General features: G+C 37.9%; 1 protein-coding gene across 1 annotated transcript in view; it reads left to right on the top strand.

Moving 5' to 3' along the window:
- The window catches only part of PIP4K2A (phosphatidylinositol-5-phosphate 4-kinase type 2 alpha), a 1,425,784-nt gene that overhangs the window by 1,238,415 nt on the left and 161,933 nt on the right, over positions 1-25,436 (top strand). The window contains 1 exon segment of the mRNA XM_044064562.1: positions 19,553-19,666. Within this exon segment, the coding sequence (XP_043920497.1) occupies positions 19,553-19,666 (114 nt within the window).

The raw sequence follows: 25,436 nt of genomic DNA on the forward strand, positions 1-25,436 counted from the left end.
GCCTGACGGCAGGAGAACCCATCTGTAAAGACTGCAGCTGTATTAGCACTCGAACATCTACATTTATGGTAGGTACAAAACTGTACTTTCAGCCTGGTGAGCGGGACGTCAGTGTGCCTGATGATAGAGTCACCTATTACAAGTGTATCAAGTGTGTTGTTTAGCCTTAAGGGCTGTGACTGTTCGGCACACTGGCTTTGTGAGCTATGTGTTGCACGTGTTTTGTTTTGGGGTAGCGGTTGCTTGGGTGTGTGCTTTGGAGGTCTCTGCTGCTTAGGCAGATTTTTATGTAGAGCCTCAGAGTATGTTTTTGTGTGTTTATGTGTTTGGTTTGTTGTCGTGGTAGGTCTATGTGAGACTGGAATTCTAGTGAGTGTGGTTTCCTTCTCCTCCTGACTGGTTACGCCAGTACTGAGTTGAGAGAGCTTAGCCTCCAGTTTGGCTATATGGTTGCATCTCTCACATGTGTTGGAATTTGTTGGGAGGAGGAGAGGGTTGTCTGTGTACATGAGGCAGTTGTAACATTGCCTCAAGATTCCCAGATTCACCAGCTGGACCGGAGAGGAGATTGACAACTGACCTTTGGACATGCTAGAATAGTATTTATAATTGAAAAAAAGGCCAATGGGGAACAAGGTACTCAAGGGGAGTTTGTGAGGGTGTAGTGCTTTTAATTTTTTAGAGCTGACTTATATAATTGCTTTAGTGAGCAAGTGCCAGGTAACTTAAATGCCATGTGTTACAGGTAACTTAAATGCAAAAGCGACAAACAGTAACTTTCTTTCAAGTGAAACAAGGAAATAAGTACAGTAAGCAATGCAGCTATCACTAGGGATCCACAGAAGTGCTAAAAGGCCGCGTTTTAGGTGGAATTAGCATTTCAGGGAAATAAACAAACAACAAGCATACAAACAAAGCTAGATTCAGCAGGCCTGGATCTAGTCTATGCTACAGCAAACAAGGTGTACCAATTTCAGTAAGAAGCAGTTCAAATGTGCAGGCACTATAAGCCTTTAACCAGAAATTCCCAGTTCAGAAGGACAGAGTCCGGCCTCTCCTCCCACAAGAGTGCAGAACACGAACCCTCTTAATGTAAAATAACTGGCCTCAAGCTCAAGTGCTTAAACCAGAATTAATACACTTTTAGAATAACAGACACTGAGCCCTCAATCAGCAGTTCCCAACTTAGAAGGATGTAAGCTACCTGTTCTGCCACTACAGCGCAGACCACACTTTGTGCTCCCTATTCCTCAGGTATTGCGCTTTTCTACTGTGTGATTTTGGTGCGCCACCATTTTATCTGTGCACTTCAGTCTGCACCAGTTTGTCATGTGTGGTTATGTCAGCATGCCACATCCTGTATGGTTAAAGCTCTCTGTTTTATTTTATTGTGGTCTTCCCTGCCAGTCTGTTGCAGCTGTTGAACATCTTTCTCTATAGATAGTTGTAGGGTTTGGATCAGGTGATATTTAGTATCTGGATTTTAAGCCACCTTGTGCATAACTAGATTCTGACCCTTTTATTTATTGATTTATTTATTTGTGGTGTGGGTGTGAACCTCCAAGTATATGTAAATTTAAGGGTTTGTGCACACACACACACACACATTGTGTATATATATATGTATACATATATATATATATATATATATATATATATATATATATATATATATATATTTGTGTGTGTGTGCATGTATGCAAACACAACTACCTATCTTTTTTGTGTCGTATTCCATCTCATCACTGTAACTTCATCTCTCTTTATTAGATTGTATTATAACTGATCCTAATCCACACTTCATGGCCACTGTCCATTACTTTTCTTTTCCCAATCCCTGGTCCAAGGCTGTAAAAGAGATACTCCTCAGATTTTGTTTCCTAGCTGTGTACTTCCTGTAAATGAAGCCCTTCTGAATAAATTAAGTATCTCCACAGGAAACTTTAAGGCAAATGCCTTCTTGGTATTTTGCCTTTGTACCCACATTTCTACAGAACATTCTGTATTTAATTTGCCCAGTGATTTTTCTTCCTGGCTGTCATTCACACGGAATCACAGAGAAATGTCAGTGGATTTAATGGAATACCCATGTAACATTTCATATTGGTAATGAGTTCAAGTTGGGAAATGCCAACAGCTTAGGTTGTATAAAGTTTGTGAGATTACTTCGGCCTTTGATGTGTACCTGGAGTGCTTTTCTAACCACCTGCAGTATGCACAAAATTGCCTCTTACAAATGTTCATAGTAGAAGGTTCCTGCAGTTAAATAGGCCTCTTGTCTGTAACATTTTCTCAGCTCCTTAACACTTGCTGACAGATTCATGACTTCTTGTTTGTATAGGTATGATACCTTGCTGCTGTGAGGGCTTCAGCATGCACTGACGATATTGTGAGAAATTCTCATGTCCCCTACATGACTGAACTTGTTGCTTCATATTGAGATAGGTTATGCTCTGAAATGTTCATAGAGTCTGAAAAATTATGTTTGGACAAACTATTTGCTTGTTGATGTTGCAGGTATAAAAAATAGGTATTATTTATTCAGCTGTTGCCATATAATGCATTGTTATCGGGCTCCAAACAGATGACTTTGTGTAAGCCCTTGATTTAGGAAAATTCCTATTTGCGTTTGTTTCTTTGGCACATTACAAAATCGTGCTACTAGAATTGTGTTTAAACCTTCAGTACTAGTACTAGGCCCTTAATAAGGAACATTTAGTTGCCTGGGTATGGTTATGTTGGGGTACAAGAGGGCAGACAGGTATTGTCTTAATATACACTACTCCTGATGCCTTGTCATTATGAAGGTAAGTACTAGATTATATGCCCTTGTGGACCATTTTAAGCCTAGCCATTTTTTTCTTAGTGGGAATTCTACAGTGTGTGTGTGTGTGTGTGTGTGTGTGTGTGTGTGTGTGTGTGTGTATGCATAAGTATATCTATATATTTATCTATATATATATCTATATCTATATATATATATATATATATATATATATATATATCTATATATATATCTATATCTATATATATATATATATATATGTGTGTGTGTGTGTGTCTATATGTGTGTGTGTGTGTGTAATATGTATGCCCAAGCACCGGGGCCACTTCATGAGGAGGGGAGCCATTGACTGGACACTTAAAGAAATTTGAGGTAGGTTTCCAGACATTTAAGATGTTGGCTACTTTATGCCATCTTAATTTTTTAATTTTATTTTGATTAATGAAATACAGTATTTGAGTCATTGTAAATAAGGAAATGCAGCAGTTCAGTGGGAGCATTTTATTTGATTGAAATATGACTATTTTTATTACTTATGGCCTTCCCATATTCATTTTCCAGGAAAGAAAAAATATGCTTTCTGTGAGTGAGTCCCCCTCATAACTCTCAACTATACAGAATTTTGCAGAATGGCTAGATTTTTTCCTCATGTCTTGAGCCACATAAAATTTGTGGTTTTCTGGCAAATCATTGAGGATTGAAGTTCCTAAATAATGACAAACGTTTGAGCTTTAGATGTCATATCCTTCAGAAAATACATGGTAATGCAAGATCTAATATTTTATCAACTCTGTCCGTTTAGGACAATATTTAAAATTTGTCCTCGATTTTTAAGCATTTTGTAGATTTCTTCCTCAGAGAGATTGAAAGGTATGGCCCCTCTGCACCCTTTCCAGCCCTAATTTTTGTTGTGACACTAGTTTTATTAAACTGTCACTTCTAAATGACAGTTTATCTAAGCATTTAAATGTTTGCTTGTTGTATGTCTTTGTACTGTAACGTGTACTCTGTTCCATGTGAATTTTTGTGACATACAGTTTATTTTATTTTATATCATCTTTGTCTAAAACTGTAATTGTAAAAGTCCATCTTTAGTGAAGTGTAAAACCCCATGCTGGGGAATCTTTGTTTTAAGCCTGCTGTGGTAACAAATTGTCTAACCATCAAACAAAGCTTAGCAAAAACATTTCCCAGAAATGTGTATATGTGCTAGTACATGCTTCGTTTGTTTTATAGCTGTCCAGCACTGACATATGAAGCCATGCTTTGTTGATGATTCTTGATAGGTCTGGGCATTTTCCTACTTTGCATTACGTTCCTGAAAACTGTGTATTTGTGTACAATTGCATGTCCTTCATGGATGCATCTGCAGTCATAACAAGTGGGGTTGTCCTGTCGTCAGGCAGCCCTGCAGTCGGCCGGATTCCAAAGTCCGGGTCCGGCTTCGGCTGATGTCGCACTCCACCCGACGTCATCTCTGTTGGTCTTCGGGTATAAAAGCATCAGCCGACGCCGTTTTCCTCAGTCTTTCTTGCCGCGCGGCGCCCGAAGCAGAAGCTGTTCGCAAGTGCCGGTCGGTCGGATCCAAGGGGACAACAAAAGCAAGCTGACAACAGATTTACAAAGGGTCATTTACTTGCTACAAGGACTGGGATACACAGTCAATTTACAAAAGTCAAGGCTGATACCATCCCAAACAAGGACATTCTTGGGCGCGGAATTGGACACAGTACAACAAATGGCATTCCTGACTACAGAAAAACAAAAAGAACTTCCTCTTTACTTCTTGGCACTAACAAAACTGAACAAGTTAACAGCAAGAAAAGTTCTGCAGGCCTTGGGCTTCATGGCATCATGCATAATCTTGGTCCCATTTGCCAGACTACATATGAGGAAACTACAGTGGTACCTAAAGAATTTATGGTCCCAACACAGACACAGTCTAGAAACAGAAATCCCACTAATTCCATGCTTAAAACAGGAGTTCCTATGGTGGGCTCAGGCATGCCAGTCAAACCCAGGCCTACCCTTTCGCAGATGTCAACCAAGCCAGACCATCACAACAGACGCTTCAGACCTAGGATGGGGGCCCACATGCTGGACAAATGCGTGCAAGGATTGTGGACACAGGATCAACTTCACCTACACATCAATCTAAAAGAAATGCTGGCAGTAAAACTGGCAATCCAAAAGTTCAAACCATTCCTCAAAGAGGGCCAGTTGATGATAAGGACAGACAACACCACAGTCATGTGGTACATCAACAAACAGGGAGGCACTCATTCATACCCCTATGCAGAATGACCTTGGAGCTGTGGACCCTGGCACTCAGCTACAACATTCAGTTACAGGCCATATTTGTACCGGGAAAGACAATACTCTAGCAGACATATTAAGCAGAACCACTTCGGATGCCCACGAATGGAAGCTGCACCGGACATCTTCAAGACCATCTCAAAGAAATGGGGAATGCCACAGATAGACCTATTCGCATCACCTCTCAATCACCAGCTCAAAAATTCTGCACAAGGACATTCCACCCACTAGCATGGAAAGTGGACTCACTCTCCTTCAACTGGAAAGGCCTAACAGCATATGCATTCCCACCTCTTCCTTTGATACACAAGGTACTACTAAAAATCAAGGAAGAACGTCCAAGGATAATCCTGATAGCTCCAAACTGGCCAAGACAACACTGGTACCCACTACTGAAGAGCATGTCTCGAACAATATGTGGCCAATACCCTGATGCCTTTGATGTTAACTCAGAACAACTACAGCATCATACATCCAAACCTAAAACGCTGCAACTGACTGCATGGAACATCACATAGCAGCAGCTAATCCAGAACTTTCCCAAAGAGTTAAAGACATTATTCTTGAAGCACGCAGACCTTCAACAAGAAGGAACTATGCTGGAAAATGGAAAAGGTTTGTCATTTGGAGTACGGAAAGAGGAAAAGATGTGTCAAACATAGATATGCCTAACATTCTGGAGTATCTGGCCGACTTCTTCCCTCAGGCCTGTCCTACTCCTCCATCAAGATACATGCATCAGCTATTTCAGCCGAATACAGCTTTGATCCACCTGTTTTTTCGCACCCTTTGCTCAGGCAGTTCCTCAGAGGAATCAAGAATGTAAAACCTCCAAGGAAACCACCATTACCAGCTTGGGATTTAAACTTTGTGCTAGAAAAGTTGACACTATCACCCTTTGAACCAGCAGCAACAGCAGACCTACAACACCTGTCATGGAAAACTGCCTTCCTACTGGCAATTACTTCAGCAAGGAGGGTTTCAGAACTACAGGCCTTAATGGCAGTGCAACCCTTCCTAATCTTCCACCAAGATAGAGTGTCCATGAGGACTAATCCTACATTTATGCCCAAGGTGGTATCCAGAGTATCTTTAAACCAGGTAATCCACCTACCTACCTTCTTTCCCAACCCACAAAACAGAGGGGAAAGAATACTGCATACCTTGGATGTACATAGACAGCTACGCTACTACTTGGACAGAACAAAAATATCAGAAAGACTGACCAACTTTTTGTAGCCTATGCAACAGGAAGGGAAGGAAAAGCTATTTCCAAACAGACAATCTCCAAATGGATAGGAAATTGCATACGATACTGTTACTCCTTCCATGGAAAACCAATTCCACAGAACATAAGACCTCATTCTACAAGAGCAACAGCCACTACCACAGCCTTCTTACGAGGAGTGGCAACCAAAGACATTATTGAGGCGGCTACTTGGACCTCCGTGCATACATTTGCCAAGCATTATAATTTGCCTCTATATTCCAGATCCCGAGCAGGATTTGCCACTGCTGTACTGCAAGGGATCCTAAACACACCATAATCTACTTTTATCCTCCTCCCTAGTTGGCTATGGTATTCTACCCATTGTTATGACTGCAGATGCATCCATGAAGGACATAGGACGGTTTTGTACCTACCATAAATGTAGATGTCCGAACTGGATAGCATCTGCAGTCAGGATTACCTCCCGCCTTCCCCTCTGTGGTACTCCTAGGGTGTTTACCCTCCTAATAGCTAGCTGTTGGGGGTCTTTATGGTGTATTTGTTTGTATATATGTACATATATGCTTATTTTTTGTGTTTACCTCTATCTATTTGGAAACATTGGCATCTATCCAAATTTTAGCCTGCAAGAGGGCTACTGGCATCTGGGGCAAGAAACACTGAGGAAAATGGCGGCTGATGCTTTTATACCAAGACCAACAGAGATGACGCCGGGTGGAGGCGACATCAGCAAGCCGGACCCGACTTTGGAATCCGGCCGACTGCAGGGCTGCCTGACGACAGGACAACCCCACTTGTTATGACTGCAGATGCTATCCAGTTCGGACATCTACATTTATGGTAGGTACAAAACTGTACTTTTTGTATACTGATTATCTAGTATCTTTACAGTCTGGCAACATGTTTTTTTAATCTGTTTGCTCTTGTGATGTGCTTGTTAACAAAATGCATCATGCAAATAGTTCTCCTGATTCCGGTATTAGTGATGAAACATTAAATGGCAAGAAGTCTAAGAGCATTTTGATGGCGTTTTTATTAATTAAATTCAAACCTTAACATAAAAGTGCAGGACAGCTACTGACTTCAGGATTTGCTGCTTTACTCAGGCTAGGAAAAAGGAATAAAACTGTTATCCCTTTGAAAAGACTGATCGAATCATGTCACTATGCCAGCATTGCTGCTAGCTGGTATAAACTTCCATTCAACTGCAGTCAGCTTGGAGGAGTGCTTACTTCTTTGCTATCTACTGCGTTATTCTGTGGCGTGACATATGCACACGTAACAGAGTTACCGATAGAGTTATGTTCATGTTTTTATTACTATATCAGACAACAGGTGACACATTATTATTACAAAACAGTTCTATCTCCAGAAATGTTGAAACCTACTTATACAATTTTGATAAATAAATAAAGTTACTAAGGCTTCATGGTTGTCTCTTTCTTGTTAGACTTTTATCAAACTTAAAAGAAAAAAATCCTGGATATTTTTGGCATTCCCTTTTAGTAGTTCTCGATTCTGAAATTTATCCCTGAATTTTGTCCTGGAAATTTAGACTATCTTAAACAATTTTTTGTGCAAGTACAGAAGTACAAATTGACAGTCACGATATCTGCAAGCTTATGTGATTTGCACAAATGTGTTTGCATTTAGTTTAGTTCCCTGATTTGGGAAGTAAAATGAAAATTTTCTCAGCACCTAACAAGTAACAAACAGAATCAGTAATGCATTAAGAAAATCCTATGCACTCACAGCATTATAATGTCCCTCAGCCCAGTCTTACTTTTAATAAATGCATAAAGTCTCTCCAAATATGGACTCCAGTTATTCAATATAGAAGTGAATCATTTAATTGTTACCACTGCAACTGTAGAAATCCTTTTCCGATAAAACAGTCCTGTTTCTAAGCAAGTTAGGTTCATATTTACTCTGGCAGCATTACTTTACACAGCTGTAGATTCTGGCCTCGGTAAGCCTGAATGTTTCCAAGAGAACTTCAGGAAAACAATGTACTCACGTACTCACTTGAGAACAGATAGGACTGGTTGCATCTGTGAAGAAAATCACTAAGTACTAGAAATGCTAATGTTTTTGACCATTTACTGTGGGCTTTTCTGACATAACAGCAGTTAGTTAACTTGTTATTTCTGTTCATCCACTCAGGGGGAAAAGAAACAAAGGCTTTGATATTTGACCTGGAGCAGTGGTAAATTGTATGGGAATGTGCAGTTGCTCTGCACCTGATGTTGTATGTGTGATTTTACATCATGGAATATCTTTTGTATGATAAAAAGGGAAAGCTTTCTGGGTTTCCATACTCTCAGCTGGCTGCTGACCACGTGAAATTGATCACCACACATGAGGTTTTGAAGTGTGCTTATGTAACAGGCACGTGCATGACTCAGGATATTAGTTTGTTCCTGCATGACTAAGTTGGACGTATGGCACTGCTATGGAGAACCGATCTAGTTTTCCTGAACTTTAGATTATACTTTTGTAACTACTGCATTCATTTTACCCTTTTTCATTCATTGTATGCTGTTCTTTTTGACTTTGAATTTCTGTGTGGTGGAATAATTACCTGTTCTGCAGGTATTTTATCTTGCATATTGTACTTTAGCTGCTGTCTTCATCTGACATTGTTTACTGTTCTGATAATGGAGCCATTCATGCAATTGGATTTGTGTTTGTTCTGAAGATGTTTAATAATTTGCTTGTGGTACTTTTTAATACACTTTCCATCCTCCTGCAGATGGCCGACTATCAGCCCTTCATGATCAGTTAGCCCATTCGTTCCCCACAGGATGAAAGCTGATTGTGAAGGGCATCATTAAGGCAACCAGGACCTTAACAATGCACACCAGTGACTGATGTAAAGGCCAGCTACTCCCGTGTTTGTGAGTGTGTGTGTGTTTCTCTCTCTCTCTCTGTGTTACAATCCATACTATATGAAAGCTGCCATGCAGACACTGCTTGACAGAATCAAGCGTGTCCGTGATCCTTAGTGCTGCAAACAGTGCACCATCCTCTCTTGCTCTCCCTGTACATTAGGTGTTGACATTTCAATGGGCTGGACAATCTCCCTTCCCCCAGGGTGAGCGAAACAGCATCAGTCACTCACTCCCATCTTCTCCTGCATGACTTCTCCAGTGCCCGAGTCATTAATCAGTCTTGCATCATCTGGGTCCTAATCAGGGCTTCATTGCTCTATTTCATGGAACCAAGTTTAGTCCTTTGTGTATTTAGTTAGACTAATATTTTGTGGTATCTGAATAGCAGAATTTATTATATGTCTCTATTTATAACCGTAATGATTTTGGAAGTAATTGTAGGACTGCAAAACAGACTCGTTTTAAAAAGGGGTTCATTACAGAAACAAAATTTAGATGGCAAAAGTTTGATTGTGCTTTACCTCTCCATTGGCTCCCTTTGATAGATTTCATGGAGTAAAACTAAAAGTGAATGTTTGGCCACATATCCAAAGTTTTTTTTATGAATATTGATTTCCATAAAGTAATTGACAGCATTAATAGTTAAATATTGGCTTCTCAAGAGAGAGACGCAAGGTGGTATTCATACTGACTAGGGGAAATCTTACTAGCCATGGTGGGTCTTCCCCTGCTCTTTTTGAGTGGAGTCACTAGGTGGTGCTGGAAGGCAACTGCTGGTCTCTCACCATCACAGCATGGCAGGAGATGGAAGGAGTGGAGCAATACGCATTGTAAGTGATGTGGAGATAATGGTCAGGAATCTTGAGGAAGGAGGGCCTGAGACACAAGTCCTGATGAACTTATTTTCTGGGGAAGGGCAAAAAGATGTAGAGGAGGTGGACTGGAGCAGGATGGTGGATCAGATATAATGCAGAACAACAGTGAGAATGGCTGTAATCTGGAGACCAGAGATAAAACAGAGGCTGGTGATTTACATGATTCGGGGATATTTCTGACTGATGGAGTAGTCAGTTTAAGGGCTTGTCTGTGCAACAAGGAAGCTGAAAGAAGTTTGAAATTAGGAAGAGTAGAAGTTCATATGCAGAGATCATGAGTCTGATATCTAATACAGAAAGAAAGGAAGAAGGAGTTTTCAAAAAATTGCTGAAGGAATATAATTTCAAAGAAGATGGCCAGTTGCAAGAACAAAATCAAATAATTATGGTACTATTAACAGATAGCCCATTATAGATCAAGTTGTTTTGCCTTTGGGATTAAATCTGAAAGATGTTAGCGCATTAATTCATTAAAAGAATGAGGACTTCTGTGGTAATTTTTGAGACTTTTTTGGTAGCGGACGATTTCATGAATGAAACTGAAATAAAAATTCAGTATGACCTTGAAAAAACTTTTTTTTTTGGTTTTAAATATGCAGTTAAAAACTAAATTGAATATTCAGTTTTGAACTTTTGATATTTATGAGTATGAGCAAAAATCTTTCTTTCTGTGTATAGTAAAGTTCATTATATTAAATAGATGATGAAATAAATGTTTAGACATGGGGTTAGGGGAACATGGGTGACAATGAATGTAAATAAGGGAGGAATACATGTACCTAATGTAATCGTGGTAAATGGACACAGAGCTGCAGTGAAATACTGATGACAACCCAAGACTTTTTTGTATGTGGGCATACAACACATCTGGCCCGTGGGTTCATAGGCAAATACTAGTCTATCAGTCTGCAGACTATTATAAGCTTAGCTAATAACGAAGTGAGAATTAGACCTGGTACTTTGTATCTGTGAGGTTAAGGCCATAACCATTATGCCATTCCCAAGATTGTATGACAAAAAGGTGAGGACATTGTGAGGAGAGGGGACAAACTACTAGTTAACAGCAAATTGGTTTGTAAGATTTGTATTAAATATGGACATTTTTGGTTTGATTGGCTATTATTAGAGGAAGAAAGAATACATTAAGAAGATAATTGGGAAGGACTGATAGTTGAAAATATTACCAAATATGGAAGTAAAGAAGAAAGTGATGAGGAGGGAGCTAAAGATGGAATGGCAGTCCACATTTCAGAAGTACAAGAAGACAAAACATTTGCTGCATTGGAAAGTTAGGAAGGTGAAGAAGGTGAGCTGGAGAGAGGAAGAACAAGAAGATGAAAATGTCCATTGAGAAGTAGATTGGAAGGAGAAAGAGGAGGATAAAATCAGGAGGAAAGAAGCAAAAATGGAAAAAGATGATATTGAAATGTTAGCTTTGACTGTTACTAGTGTAAGGAATGAGATTAGGGGTTACATTATGCAGCAGAGAAGAAAAAAATAAATGGGATATGTCTGTTTGATGCAAGATGTGTAAAAAGGGAAAAGAAAAATGAAAAGAACTGAAGCATTGTGAGGAAAGAAGGTTTTACTGTCAACAGAAACTGAGATTTGTTCAAGAACAGGATTTTTCATAAGAATGGAGACATTTAAATATGGGATGTAATGGTATAAATACCCAGAAGGGTAGTAATATGTAATATGAATGAGTAAAAGCTGCAAGGAAGACCCAGCCATGCTAGAGTCTTTACTCATTCATAAGTCATGTAGATGAAATGCTGGTATGTCCTAAGTGGGTCATTTGCATATATCCTATGAGCCTCTACTACAGGAGGTTTAAAGCTTTACACAGAAAAGACTCTAGCTTGCTTGAGTCTTTCTTGCTGTTTTTACCAAATGGTTTGTCTATGTGACCTTTTACACTTTGCTTGGATGATATGAGAAAGAGGTGAAGGTATATTAGATTAATATATGCATACAGAAATATGTCTGACTGAAGGAAAATGTTTAAAGGAATAAAAAAGTATGTCATTGTTAATATGTAATTATGTTTAAGGTATTTTAATTGTGAAATGAAAAAGAAAAGGAAAACTAGCACAATATAGGAATGTAATGACATACTGAGTTGTATAATGCAGGGGATTGCATATAGGGAAAATAGGGAATGTACCAAAAACCCAATCAAAAAGATTTCCCTCAGTTGATATGAGACAAAACCACTAAAAAAATAAATGATAGTGCTTTCATCCCTGAAAATAGGACAATGGTTTAGAAACTTCATCAGCTACATACACAACTTTCAGTTGCTATATATAGAAAAATCAGATGATAGATACTAATCATGTAGTTACAAGATTTTTAAAACAATTGCTTGTAAAACCTTATTGTTTTGTTTTAATGTAACATGTCTAATTGACAGTGGTATTGAGACCATCATTTCTTGTGGCATTTAATACAATTTACCATTTATGTTCTAAGTAATCAAGTTTCATGTCCCTACTTCATCCTGTTATATCTTTGGTCATGTGTCTCAACACTGAAAAAGAAAATTTCTTGAAATTCTTAACAAGTTGTGACGTCCCCTCTCTGGGCCAGTAATCAAGGAGCCTGACCTGAGTCCTCACCACTGACACTGGTGTGGGATGTTCACTTGGAACAAAAATAGATACACACAGTATTTCCAGATGCGGCTCTGCCTCAAGCACAATTTCTCTTAAGAGCACATAGGGAACACACACAATCCAGGGGCTGGTTTCTGTCTCTCTCTCCGGGCCCCCAGTAAGACTCCCCCCTGGCACAGCTGTAGAGTCGAGTCCTCAGCCAAGTCCTCAAACACCCTGTCTGTGAAATCAGTGGTTTGTGTCCTTGCGCCATGCAGCTGTCGGGTGCACACGCACACACTCTTTGAGATTTGATTTTCACACACCCACATCCAACCCCTGGGAAATGCTGTCACAGATTTACTAGCTATGACCCCTTCTGCCTAGACAATATGGTAGTTGCACTGCCACCGGACACTTACAAGGGTACCCAATTATACTGAGTAAAATTAATATTTATACAAATGACAGTGTTTGACCAATGCAGTAAGACTTTCAGGAGTGGCCACAGTCACCAAATAGATCCAAGTACTCTTAAAGGTTAAAATATTCTTAAAGGACCAGCCACAATGAAAAGTTATAAATATATTTAATAATAAATAATAAAAGAACATGAATATACTAAATATCTAGTTGCAATAAACACCAGAGTTTCAATTGTAGGATATATTAAAATAACACAGATGAATAGATTCATACAGATATAGAAAAAAACAGTACTTGGCCAATCTCACTATATTTTTCTGACTGATCTAACCTCACTATATTTTTCTGACTGATCTAAAGAATTACTATTTCCTGGTCACTTACTAGAGCAAGGCAAGATTAAGTAGATGAGTAGTCTTTCTTCTATGTCAAGTTCCAAAAACAGACTGCTCTGAGACTTCAGTCTCATCTACTATTAAAACATTATTTTTATCCTGGATTACAAAATGACATCACATACATCTGGTCATCTGACTTCTGGTTCGCATACTTACCCCCATTACTAGAATTTCGCACATATGTGTCAATAATACACAAACACACACACAGAGCTTTGCTAAGATCTGATACAGCTACTGGAAGTCATAAAACCATTTCAACACTTCTACCCTTCAAGTGTAGCAGTTAGTTCCCGGCTAGAGACAGTACAGCTGGATGCCTAATCCTTGTTTTCACCAACATTTCCTCTCTAGCTGCAATTAGAACTGTAAGATATAATCTTTATGGCCTACCAGATAATTTAATTTCAAACTATTTTTCAACTTTAGCTGGATGAGATTAACCTCTTCTCATCCAGTATCCTCTGCTACGATATATTCATTTCAATAGCTATAATACAGTCTGACATACAAGTGTATTTCTTCTTCTGTCCAGCAGGACACACTGTTACATTTTTAACATAAGCAGCTTTAAGTACATATTCCAACATAAGCATCTGTACAAATTAGTTTGATATATGAATGATATATAATTATTTTACAAAACTCCAGATAGCTGTGTTGACATATGTTGCACATCCACTACCCTGCTTCTCCTGGCATAGTAGGTAATACCTCATATGGTCACACAAGTAATAGTTCATCTGTAAAGAACATTATAAACATTTTTATTTTTTATGCCTTACGTGTGTGTTTGTAAATTCTGTTAATTTTTCTGTTGGCCTTGCCAACATAGAAACAGCCGCATGCCGTGGAAGTAGCAAAATGTACCTTATAATCAGACAAGCACTTAAAACACCAGTGGATCATATGCACTAGTGGTATTCTAGCAGTAAACGTTACCACTTACACATGTAGTATGTGCAGATCTGTTAGTGGAACATTTGTACATGCTAGTTTTACATGCCTTCACTGTTATCAAGAATACATTTCATTGTAGTTCTTTCATTGGCAAACTTAGGGTTAATTCCTAGCCTTCTAAAATCTGGATTTCCAATGATTATATTATTTTCCAGTTGTCCTTTATGAAAGTTTTATAACTTCGCCATCTAAACTATATGTTAAGTACATGGTCAACTCACATCTTTCCTTTACTTAATATTTCCTTTTAACTTGCAGTCTGTATGTTCAGCACTTTCTGCTAATTTCTTTATTAGTACTTCTGGATAACCTCCTATGGCAAACATTATTCAGATTTGTGTCTATTCTTTTAGTAACATTGTGGTCTGTTAAGCCCCTTTTCCTATAGTTCATATTAGTTACCACATTAGTTTAATGAGCAAGGGGTGCATGTATACTCCCAAATTTAGCAGTAAATTACTGACACTATTCTTGTAAGTGACATTGAAAGCTAAACAACTATTCTGATTTTCAGAAATTGTCATATAAAAATACTCCTTTGTACCACATTAGTTGTGAATTCCAAAAAATCCAGTAGTAGAATTAATAAGTTGCATAAAGCATCAGTTGTCTTTCCCACTTTAAAAATGTCATTGATAAAATAATAAAATTTGACTATATAAAACCTACTGTTGTTATAAAGGAATTCTTCCCAGTGTGTGTCATCACTAAATTGAAAAACTTGGGAGGCATAGTAAATCCTATTGTGTCACCCCTTCAATCTGCTGAAACTGATGCCTCTTAAACAGCAAAAAAGTTGTTCTTCATCACTTGTTCAATACTTTCTCCTTTAAATCTAGTTTCTCTAACTGTGTATATATGACTCTTCAAAAGCTCATTACACATCTAATCTGTACCTTTCTGTTGAGGTATAACTGTATATAATGACTTAACATCAATTATGACTAAATAAACAAGTGATGTGACTTTTTCTTTAAACTGAAAGGTACCTCTGATAAAAGATTTGCTACTAGACACAACTTCTTTTGCCAAAAATTGTGGGTAGACAAATGTATTCTTTCCATATATATAACTATACCTAATGCTCATTTCCAGCATGTGTTAAATAAGATCAGTTTCCTCACTTGTGGTATGTTTTACCAGTTACAAAAAAATTGGACGGAAGGTTATATACTGAAGTTTAACAGTTTCCTTGCATCGATTAGAAATGTACAGCTGGGCTCTAGATGATTGTTACTGTTGAAGTGACACCCCAACCCCATGTGAAAAAATGAGAAAAGGGGTTGTGGACGGATTAAAAATGCACATAGTAAAGAAATAGCAATAAAATTAAAAAGTGGAAATGAAATTATTAATTTTAAATACTGGCCAAAGTTATTAACACTCTTAAATAAGACTGAAAATGCTGCTTCACTAATATGTTGATACAGAAGAGAATATTTAATATGGCATTAACTATGACCAGAATACAATAAATTATGCACACCACTTAATGAATAGTTAATATAGGAGAACATTATGTAAACTGTTTTTGCAATAATGTAATAGGTAATTGGGGAATATGGTATTATATTATTTAAAAATTTGAGTTGTAAAACTATATTTTTCTGTATATATTATCAATTGAAATTTCAGTTCAAAAATTACTTATAAAATTTCCGACTGTGTATGAATAGTCACTTTTAGTTCCCCATCTGGAATTTTGTTGTCTTGCTGCTGAGTTGTTGAGAGTGTGAATAAGAGTGTTGTTGCATAATTTTAAGTTTTATTAAGTTATTGTTATTTGTGTCTTTTGACTTTTAATTAACAAACACTTCCAGACAGTTTCCTGTATTTTTCCACTACATTTCGCAATCTGTTTTTGGCATTTTTGCTTCTCACTGTAAAGTTCCACTGTTAGTGTGTTGTCCAGAAAGTTACACTGAACTTTTTTTATTTTATATTGTGAAGAGTGAAGCCAGGAATTTTGTAGCCTAAGAGTAATGCAGCGTCACTTGGAATTTAAAGGATTTGAGCACTTAACAACATTCCATCGTGGATGTATTGAATAGCCATTTCCACTGTCAGATTATTAAATCCTGACTCCAGTATAAAAAAGAAAGAGAAGGATCCAAGAGATAGTCCAATGATAACTGAGTTTGTTATATCTCTTTTTAGATAAGGTGATTTCTTGGTGCTAGGGGAACAAAAGGGTACTTCCTGTAGTTTTAGTTCCACAATAATTGCTTTTCAGGCAGTCACTGTCAACTTTACACTTTGTTTGCCAATACTCAGTAACTCAGCTTCTGAAGTTTCTCGTTTTGGATTTTTTCTTTTTTTGTCTGTATTACGACTCTGCTTTATTGAACTGCTAGCTCTTTACAACTACAGCCAAGAGCGCTCTGCCATGTGTAATCAGTGTATCGTCTTATTTAGCCGGTCTTTTAACATTACAAGCAGTCCCCTGCTATGTAGTTCACTCATTTGCAATCGCAGAGCTACCGTGTTGCTCAACAGCACACAGCAATCAGAAGATTGCAACAGCCTGTTTTATAAGATTGACATCATAATATGAACACATGCAGTATCAAATTTGCATGAGTGGAGTCTGCTCAGCACTAAACATATTCTGAGGTGGATATATGAAAGAAAGGTTTGTGGTAGCAGCTATTAGAAGATGCTACTGAAGAAAGTGGATACTACATAGTCTAAAGAATAAAAGTTAATCTATTGCACATGGACTGTCTGCATACTAAATATTTTGTACTTGGAATTTAATATCATGTATAGCGTCACCACAGAAGCAGTACCTGTTTCTTCTTTATATGTTGACACTACAGAATGATTACTTGTTTACATCTAGATTTCTTTAGAAAAAAGTCTGTAATGTAGCTTTGCAAAAAATATGTTTGGTCATGAGTCTCTTAAATGTATCTGCTGGTGCTTTTCTTCATGATCATTCACTGAAAATTAACTTTATCCAGTCGAACTTTACTGGTAAACAAATACAAACAAATAAATACCTAATTGAGATTTTCAGAATAAAGCTTATTATTGCAGAACTAACCTTGCCATGGGAGTGTGGCAGAGACAGAGCTGAGGGATTATGCTAGGGAGGAGTCTTGGGTAAAAAGTGGGTGTGTCACCTCAAGCCCGAGGCTCCCTTAATACACCTTTGCTCCTTTGTGTATGCAGATGTTGCCATTACATTGAAATTGTCAAGACACAATGCTTCTAAGCTTGGGGTAAATCCCCTGGAACTAATGCAAAACAACTGACATCTTACAGTAAGGAGAGGTTTAGTTTAAAATATGACCCTTATGTGGCCTTACATGGTGCATATTTGTAATTTTTGTACATTAAAAAAAGTATATCGTGTTTTCTCTCCAAGTCTTTTCCCATGTAGAGTTGACTGTTTTCTGAATGAATGCTGTAGAGCTGTAATATGTTAGTGTATGTTAGGCAGACACAGTAGCATGGTTAATATTATTTTTTGTATCTCTGCCATGTAATGTCTCAGTACGTCATGTGTTACATGATGACTCATTTTAAATGCGTATAACATGATGGGCTAGCAGGAAGCTGTTTAAATATTAGATGTCTGTTTCTGTCTCTCTTAATCTGTCATTCAGTCATTTAGTACACTGTGTGGACTGATTCATTGGCCCTTTTCAGTCTCATTGTGGACCTCAGGGAAGAGGAACCAAAGTTTATCTAGCCAGCCAGAATGTTTTGCATGTTGGAAGAAAACAGGAGTATCAGAAGGAAGCCTACAGAGAGAACATCATATATATTACTGAGTTGTAGTAATTTCCATAAAAGCAACAGTGAAATTGCCTTGTCCTGCAGTAAATTCATTGTAGATAATTTATTTTCCTTCTAAAAGCCGCGGTGGTACAGCGGTGGCATTGTTACCTCACAGCAAGAGGTTCTCCTTTTTGATTCTCGGCTGGAGTGCCTTCTGTGTGGAGTTTGCATGTCCTCCCCGCAGTCGAGTGGTCTCCGAAAGACATGCGTGAATGGGCATGCCTTCGCTGAAGGTTGGGCGTCGGGATGGCAACTCGGCACCATAACAATCGACTGCCAATCATTAGTGGACCGGAGTTCCGCTGTGGCGACCCCTAACCGGGAAAAGCCGAACAGACAAACAAACCTCAGCTTGGAGGACTGTCCCTGGTGTACTTGCCGAATATACATCAATAGCACGTACAAGCCAAATCCAGGGAACAATTAACATTTAGTAAAAACTCTTGCTCTAATTTACTTGTGGACCTTCAGGGCCCATTGTTTAAATACAGCTTTCAGCATGTTAAATCATTTTTGAAATGTAACGACTTTTGAAATTGTGTTTATTTGGGGCATTTGCAGCAGTGCCTTGAATAGTAATGGATGAAGGGTAGTATATTGTTCAGTTGTTGCTCATTTTAAAGTTGGCAATGATATTTGCCTTAAAAATTTCCAGTCCATCTCGTGGCAGAAGAATCGTTCGCAAATGGAGCAACGGAATAATTTCTGGTATTGCACTGCTACACAAATCCCTAAAAAGTAAACATTGCAAAAAATCTGCAAGTTTTCCAATAGGTTAATTTTTGCCACATCCTTGATTTATGAGGTAGCTGATAAGGTGAAAGCACAATTAGTTGTCAACATTTTCATTCATTACCATGACCTAAGGCCATTGTATACTATCAGTAGAATAAATAAAAATTGAAGCTACAGTACAGTGGAATAAATGCATACATATATGTCATACTAAGAGCTGCAGGCAGGGTAATAGTAATGTTTTAGCTGAGTAACTTATTTGGGAGACAGAGCATTGCAGTGCATCTTTGAAAGAAGTGCTTTGAAATGCTGGCTAGAGGGTACTGTAGCATGTTATTGTATTACAGCATCTCATTGTTTCCCTCTAGTGGTACCGAGGCAGCATTACATACTTAGTGTTGACATTCAGCTGACTTTATAGAGATGTACCCAGGTGCTGCACATCTGTTTCACATTTAGGCTAAGTAGAAGTAGGTCATTAATGCTATGTAAAAGACAGATACAGTAATATAAATGTACTTCTCATTGTTGTTTGTTCTTTTTTTTTTCCAGGCCAAGGAATGTCCAACATATAAAGATAATGATTTCATTAACGATGGATTGAAGATACACGTAGATGAAAATGACAAAAAGATGTTCCTTGAAAAGCTGAGGAAGGATGTTGAGGTTAGACTTCCATAAATAATAGTCAGTGGCAATGTATAATGCCTGGTTGTTTGGTACCAACTGATGGTTAATTCAGAAGAAAACTGCATTTCAGAATAGCTCATGTAATTCATGAATACCAGTTACATATTAATGCTCTACTTTTTATAAGCAGTCCTTTTATTTTTATTGTTTTTTTATATGTATATAAGAAGATTTAGGCTTTTAGCAGCAAAGTCATCACATATTACAGTTCCAAAAATGACTAAACTGTTTTACAGAAAAATGTCAATATTATATGTTTTAGGCATTTCCTTTGTTCTCATACGATAGCTTTGCAGTTCTTCAGCAAGATGCCACCTCATTCATCTGATTTTTCTGTTATTCCTTTGTAGTAGTATCTGTAATTGTGCACGTTATGATTGTATCCTATGCCTTTAAATGCCTTGCGTATTTCTGTCTTGGAACTGTTTCAGACCTTAAACTGACATCAGTTATAAACTATCACACAACCAGGATTCACCATCACCACATTGATAGATTTCCTTATTTTCAGGGATACAGTCCAAAATCCTCAGATGTAATTTTAACACGCATGTAATGTGCAGTAATAATAATTGTACAGTTAATGAAAGGAATCATTCATCACTGTAGTGAGTCACGCATTAATAGACCTATATCCTTAACTACAATAGCATTACTGTACATTAGAATGGTATTAATCCGCCTCTCTTAAACCTTGATAGAACACATTCATTTACTGTGTCCTTGCATCAGGGCTGGATGGTGGGATCTTGGCTTTGTAGAGACGAATGCAAAATACATTTTTTAAGATTAAAACAACATTTTACCCTGTAAGAAACCTGAAAATTACACTGTAAAAGTTTACAGTATTGTCATGCATTTTTATAACCACCTTCATATCAAGGCATGGCGTGCAGCATCGCTGTCCTTCCAGTCCACGTCCTCTGAGTTTTGAAGATGCTAAGATCACATAATTAACCTACTCAGTGAGTCAAGTTGGATTTATTTTGCCATAGAAAAGGACATACAAGAACCTCAGAAACTGTGGTCATTAACTGTGAATATGTTCCTTATTATTACAATGACTGAAATAAAACGCTTGTGCCTTTTTTACACTGTGAATCTACTTTATATAAAGAGTAGTACGCACTAATGTATGCTTTATAGTAGGTATGCAAGGGCCTAAGTCTTACTTCATGCCTCAAAAATGCACTTGAGGTGTGGTGATATCCTGTGGTAAAGCACACCCTGTCATGTGGTATTGCTAAATTAACAAATAGTTTCAGATCTAAGCAGGTAGAGGGTAGCTGTAGGTTTATTGCTATAAAGTAGTTTGTTTTGCACTTATTCTGTAATCATTTTTGCTGTGTCTTGTTAACTAAGCTGAAACTGCATTGCAGTGCATGGTTGTCACAGACATGTTTCTTATCTTTCTTATTCAATTACATGTTATGTATTGCAGTGCATGGTTGTCACAGACATGTTTCTCATCTTTCTTATTCAGTGACATGTTATGGTGAGTTTTTTTTTAGTGAATGTGAAATTAGCTGCTGATGTAACTGGTATTAGACTTCTCTAAGACTTTATTTATTTATTTTACATGCATGTTCCTGTTCACACGATGTGTGAAGATTAAACTCCTAATTGTTGTGCTCAGACTGCATTCAGGGGTTAAATCAAATGTAATTACTAGATAAGATAATTAATAAAAGCAATGTAATTTCTTTCAGGTGCTATTACTGTAGATAGAAAATATTTGAAAGGGTCAATACCTGGCAAAAAAGGGGAAGTCACCTTGCCAGTGACTTCCTGATAACCACAGTAAATCTGTGTAACAAGGGAATTTAGTAAAGTGTCCTGGTGCAGAAAGAAGTCCTCAGTAAGAGAACAGGAATCTATATTCATATATCTGGTCACCTTCTGTCCTGGAACATCTTCATGAATAATTAATGTTTCATCAGTCAGGCTTCTCTCCTATTGGCAAGCTGTTTGCACAGCATTTTGCACACATTTTCAAAACTTCTTTATATTGAATCTTATGTGTGTCTAAATACCAGGCTGTAACTCATTATTCCATACGTTGACAAAGTCTTAAGGTGTCCTTCACAAAAAGCTTAAGCTCCTCATGAGTTGAATCTACCTGAGGCAATAATCCTACCTCCCTATATACCTATTGTTTCTGACTTAATTTCATGTAACCTAAATAAACTACTTGCAGCTGCAGTCAGGTGATCCTACTTTCAGAAAACATTTATTGGTATACTTTCAGAACACTCCTTATTCATTATTTGCATTACCCTAAACACAGCAAAAACACTCTATACTTCACAATTCTTCCAAAACATGATTCAGTGGCATACATTTCCATCACTGGCCACCCACTTCTAAGCTCTTATAGCAGATCCGTAAGATCAGCTTATCACCATACATGAAGGCCCAACATAACACACGTGCAATTTATGCTAAAAAAGCAAAGCAGCCCTGTCAGTGTGTCTCATTAAATCCACTATCTCTTGTCTGTGACTGCAGCCAGGTTTATCACTGATATGAGACAGCTCTGTGACATAGACAGATGAAGTCCTGACCACATTAAAGGTTATCTGAGTTCAGATAGCAGCTCGGGAGCTTGTAAGAATTGACCTGAGAGGATAGGAGTGATCAGCAACCAGTGCATCCATCCATCCAGAGTTGGAAGGAGGTAGTTCTGGTTTGGTACAAGGGTGGCAACTATCGGGAGCACTAAGTGTTACCCATTGGAGTCTGAGACCAGCCAATGCTGTCACACTACGGCTCACACTGGCAGTTGAGGGGAATTCAGCCTATGGCACTTCACTTGGGACACAGCAATGGCAGACATTTGGGGAGCCACTGAGAGGGGGGTGCTGCCAGGGGAAGAGAAATAGGCCATCCTACCAACCCAACCCCATGGACCAAAAAGTGGGGCCCACACTCTACCACCAAACTCTCGCTGGAGGAACAGAGAACTGATTGGGATTCCTGAGATGGAACAAATGGGCTGTACAGCTGTTCCCTAGTTTGGGAATGCCTGACTGCCATACCCCCAGAATGGAGTCATTGGACATTGTCCGGGGAGGGGAGTGAGCAGTAAATAATAAACATTACTCGTATTCATTTTGTCATACTGGTCCGTTCGAGTGCCATCCATTACCAAGGACCAGACTGCATTGCTCTTCTTGACAAAAAGATTAAGAATTGTGTATACCTTAAGGACAAAAGTACTGCTATCAGGTTTATCCATCAAGAACCTTGGATGTTTTCACTTGGTCCAGCAATAACCACCTTCACGGAGCTGTGGTTGAGACTTGCCAGTCCATCTCCACTTCATTTCATATTGTTAGTTATATTCAAAATATGCAGTCTGGAAAGCACTGTGATAGAGGTTATCACTGCTAATAAATTTAATTTCTAAGCACCCCACAGACCATGATCCAAACTGACTGATATGTAGTTGATAGTAATCAAAGAAATTCATACGTTTCTCATATACAACCTCCTCAGATGTGGTGTACTTTCAGTCATAAATAATAAATTCATCATCTTAGGAGATTTCAGTCTAAACTTGAACCAAATAAGACCCCATCATGCTATTCCCCTTACGAATAACTACAGCCTTCAGCAAATAATAAATTACCCCACTAGACTAACTCCAGAATCAGATAACCACACATTTTTGTCATTTACATAGTGGCTAATAGTAGGCTTATGTGCCATCACCACAGATACCAAGTAGGCCTATGTACCATCACCATAGATACCAAGTAGGCCTGTGCACCTTCACTTCAGATACTATCTGCATCACCTGATAAATGATCTTAACACAGTAACAACTGCCTTCTCCAAGCACAACACACTACTAAATAAACACTCATATATATGTAAGATTGTGATTGTAGAGCTTTTTTCCCTGGGCCTCCTTGAAAATGGGCACATTCTGGCCCAACTGGACTTTCCCAGTAAACAAATGTCAAATAAATAAATATTACTGTGCCTCATAAGAAAGGGTAAAATTGAAATTATGTGTGTGTGATATATATATATATGGGTTCATGTCTATCGATCGACAACTCACTATATCGAGATTTAAATTTAGCTAATCATGCCTACCAGACATGCATAACACTGCCATACTTACTAAAACATGGTAGGCATGATTAGCAAATTTAAATCTCTTACCTGTTAAATGTCCGTGATTTGCGGTGTCGAGTATTTCAGATGTCGGTTAAGTGGATGTCGATATAGTGAGTTGTCGATCGATAGACATGAACCCATATATATATATATATATTATTAAAGAAATAAATCATTTATATAGCAATTTCATCTAGCTGCTTGGCATATCCCTTCCCTCCAGAATGTAACCTTGGTATTTCTGCACTGTAAATAATGCAAATTAATTCAATCAAACCTTAAAGATACCAGTGGCTTTTCTATGACTTCACTATTACTTTGACTTGAGAGGGATTTCTTTTTACAGCTTCACATAAAATTAGATTTCCAGCTTCACTAAATACTTTTGATACATTCTCAAATTAACTAGAGAAAAGAGGAATATGTATTGAAGGTAGGGAAACTAGGAAGAAAGAAAAAGGGATGCAGGGAAAAAGAAAAATAAAGGAAGAATGCATAAATCTAATGACAAGGCAAAACATTTTTTATACTTTTCGTTTGCTATTATAATCACTGCTGGCATAATTTAACCAAGTACCTTAATGAGAAATGAAGTCACTTAGGTAACACAGGATTATACTTCATAATAAACTTGGATATCAGATTTTCAATGTGTATTTTTAATGCTGTCTTGTCTACTTTATTGAAAACTCCAGCACATATATAAAATAGCTTCTCATTTATTGGTTATTACTATAATATGTGTCAAAGATACACTGTTAAAATTTTTTGTTGCTGTTTAAAAGGTTACTCATATGCTTCTTGAGTTCTTATTTGCAAAGACCTAACTGTATACCTGGTGTAGTGTAAACTACATGGAAACTGTGTGGCAGTTAGCACAGAGGAATAAAGCTCTGAGTTGTTAATAAGCTGTTCCCTATGCCCATGGTACAGGGTTTGATTCCTTCCACCTTGATTTCCCAGCTATGTGACTCTGAGCAATTCACTTAACCAGACAGTGCTCCTAGGTCATCCTTAACAAGGGAAAATTTGTCCAGTAGACTTACCTAGGTACAAAAATAGATAAAGTATCAAAAAGTTAATTGCTCTTTTAGTGGTACAGCTAGCAAAATTCCTTATATCAAGACTTCGTATTACTAATATACAACTGCTGATCTGTAAAGATATTAATGAATGTTTTGCGTTTTTTATAGCTTTGTGTCCCTACAGGCATGGGAGATGATGGGGGGGTTAAAGAAGGATCTTACCATCCCATGGTCCTAAGCAATTGTGTACCAGTGTTTTTAATTCCATCTCAGTTCCACATAGTGAGACTACAGATGTAGAGGAAATAAATATCTTGCATTTACATTTATTTCAGATGCATCCATCATCCCATTACATGCTGCTGGGAAAGAATTAAACAAACTGGCTCATGGGGATTAGCATGCAGAGGTGCTAGCAGCCCCTCCAGTGTTATATTTGACACACCCAACAGCATTCTTTCATTTATAATATGAATATGAAAGTTGGAAATACTCATGAGTAATGGATGTAATAGGTCAGTTCCATCATCATCTACCTTTATGGTTCGAGATCAGCATGACTCAGATAGCTCAGTACCTGAAGTTTCCCAGGC

The sequence above is a fragment of the Protopterus annectens genome, chromosome 3.part0, assembly GCF_019279795.1.
Source record: "Protopterus annectens isolate FY-2018-M chromosome 3.part0, PAN1.0, whole genome shotgun sequence".
In the NCBI taxonomy this organism is placed as follows: Eukaryota; Metazoa; Chordata; order Ceratodontiformes; family Protopteridae; genus Protopterus; species Protopterus annectens.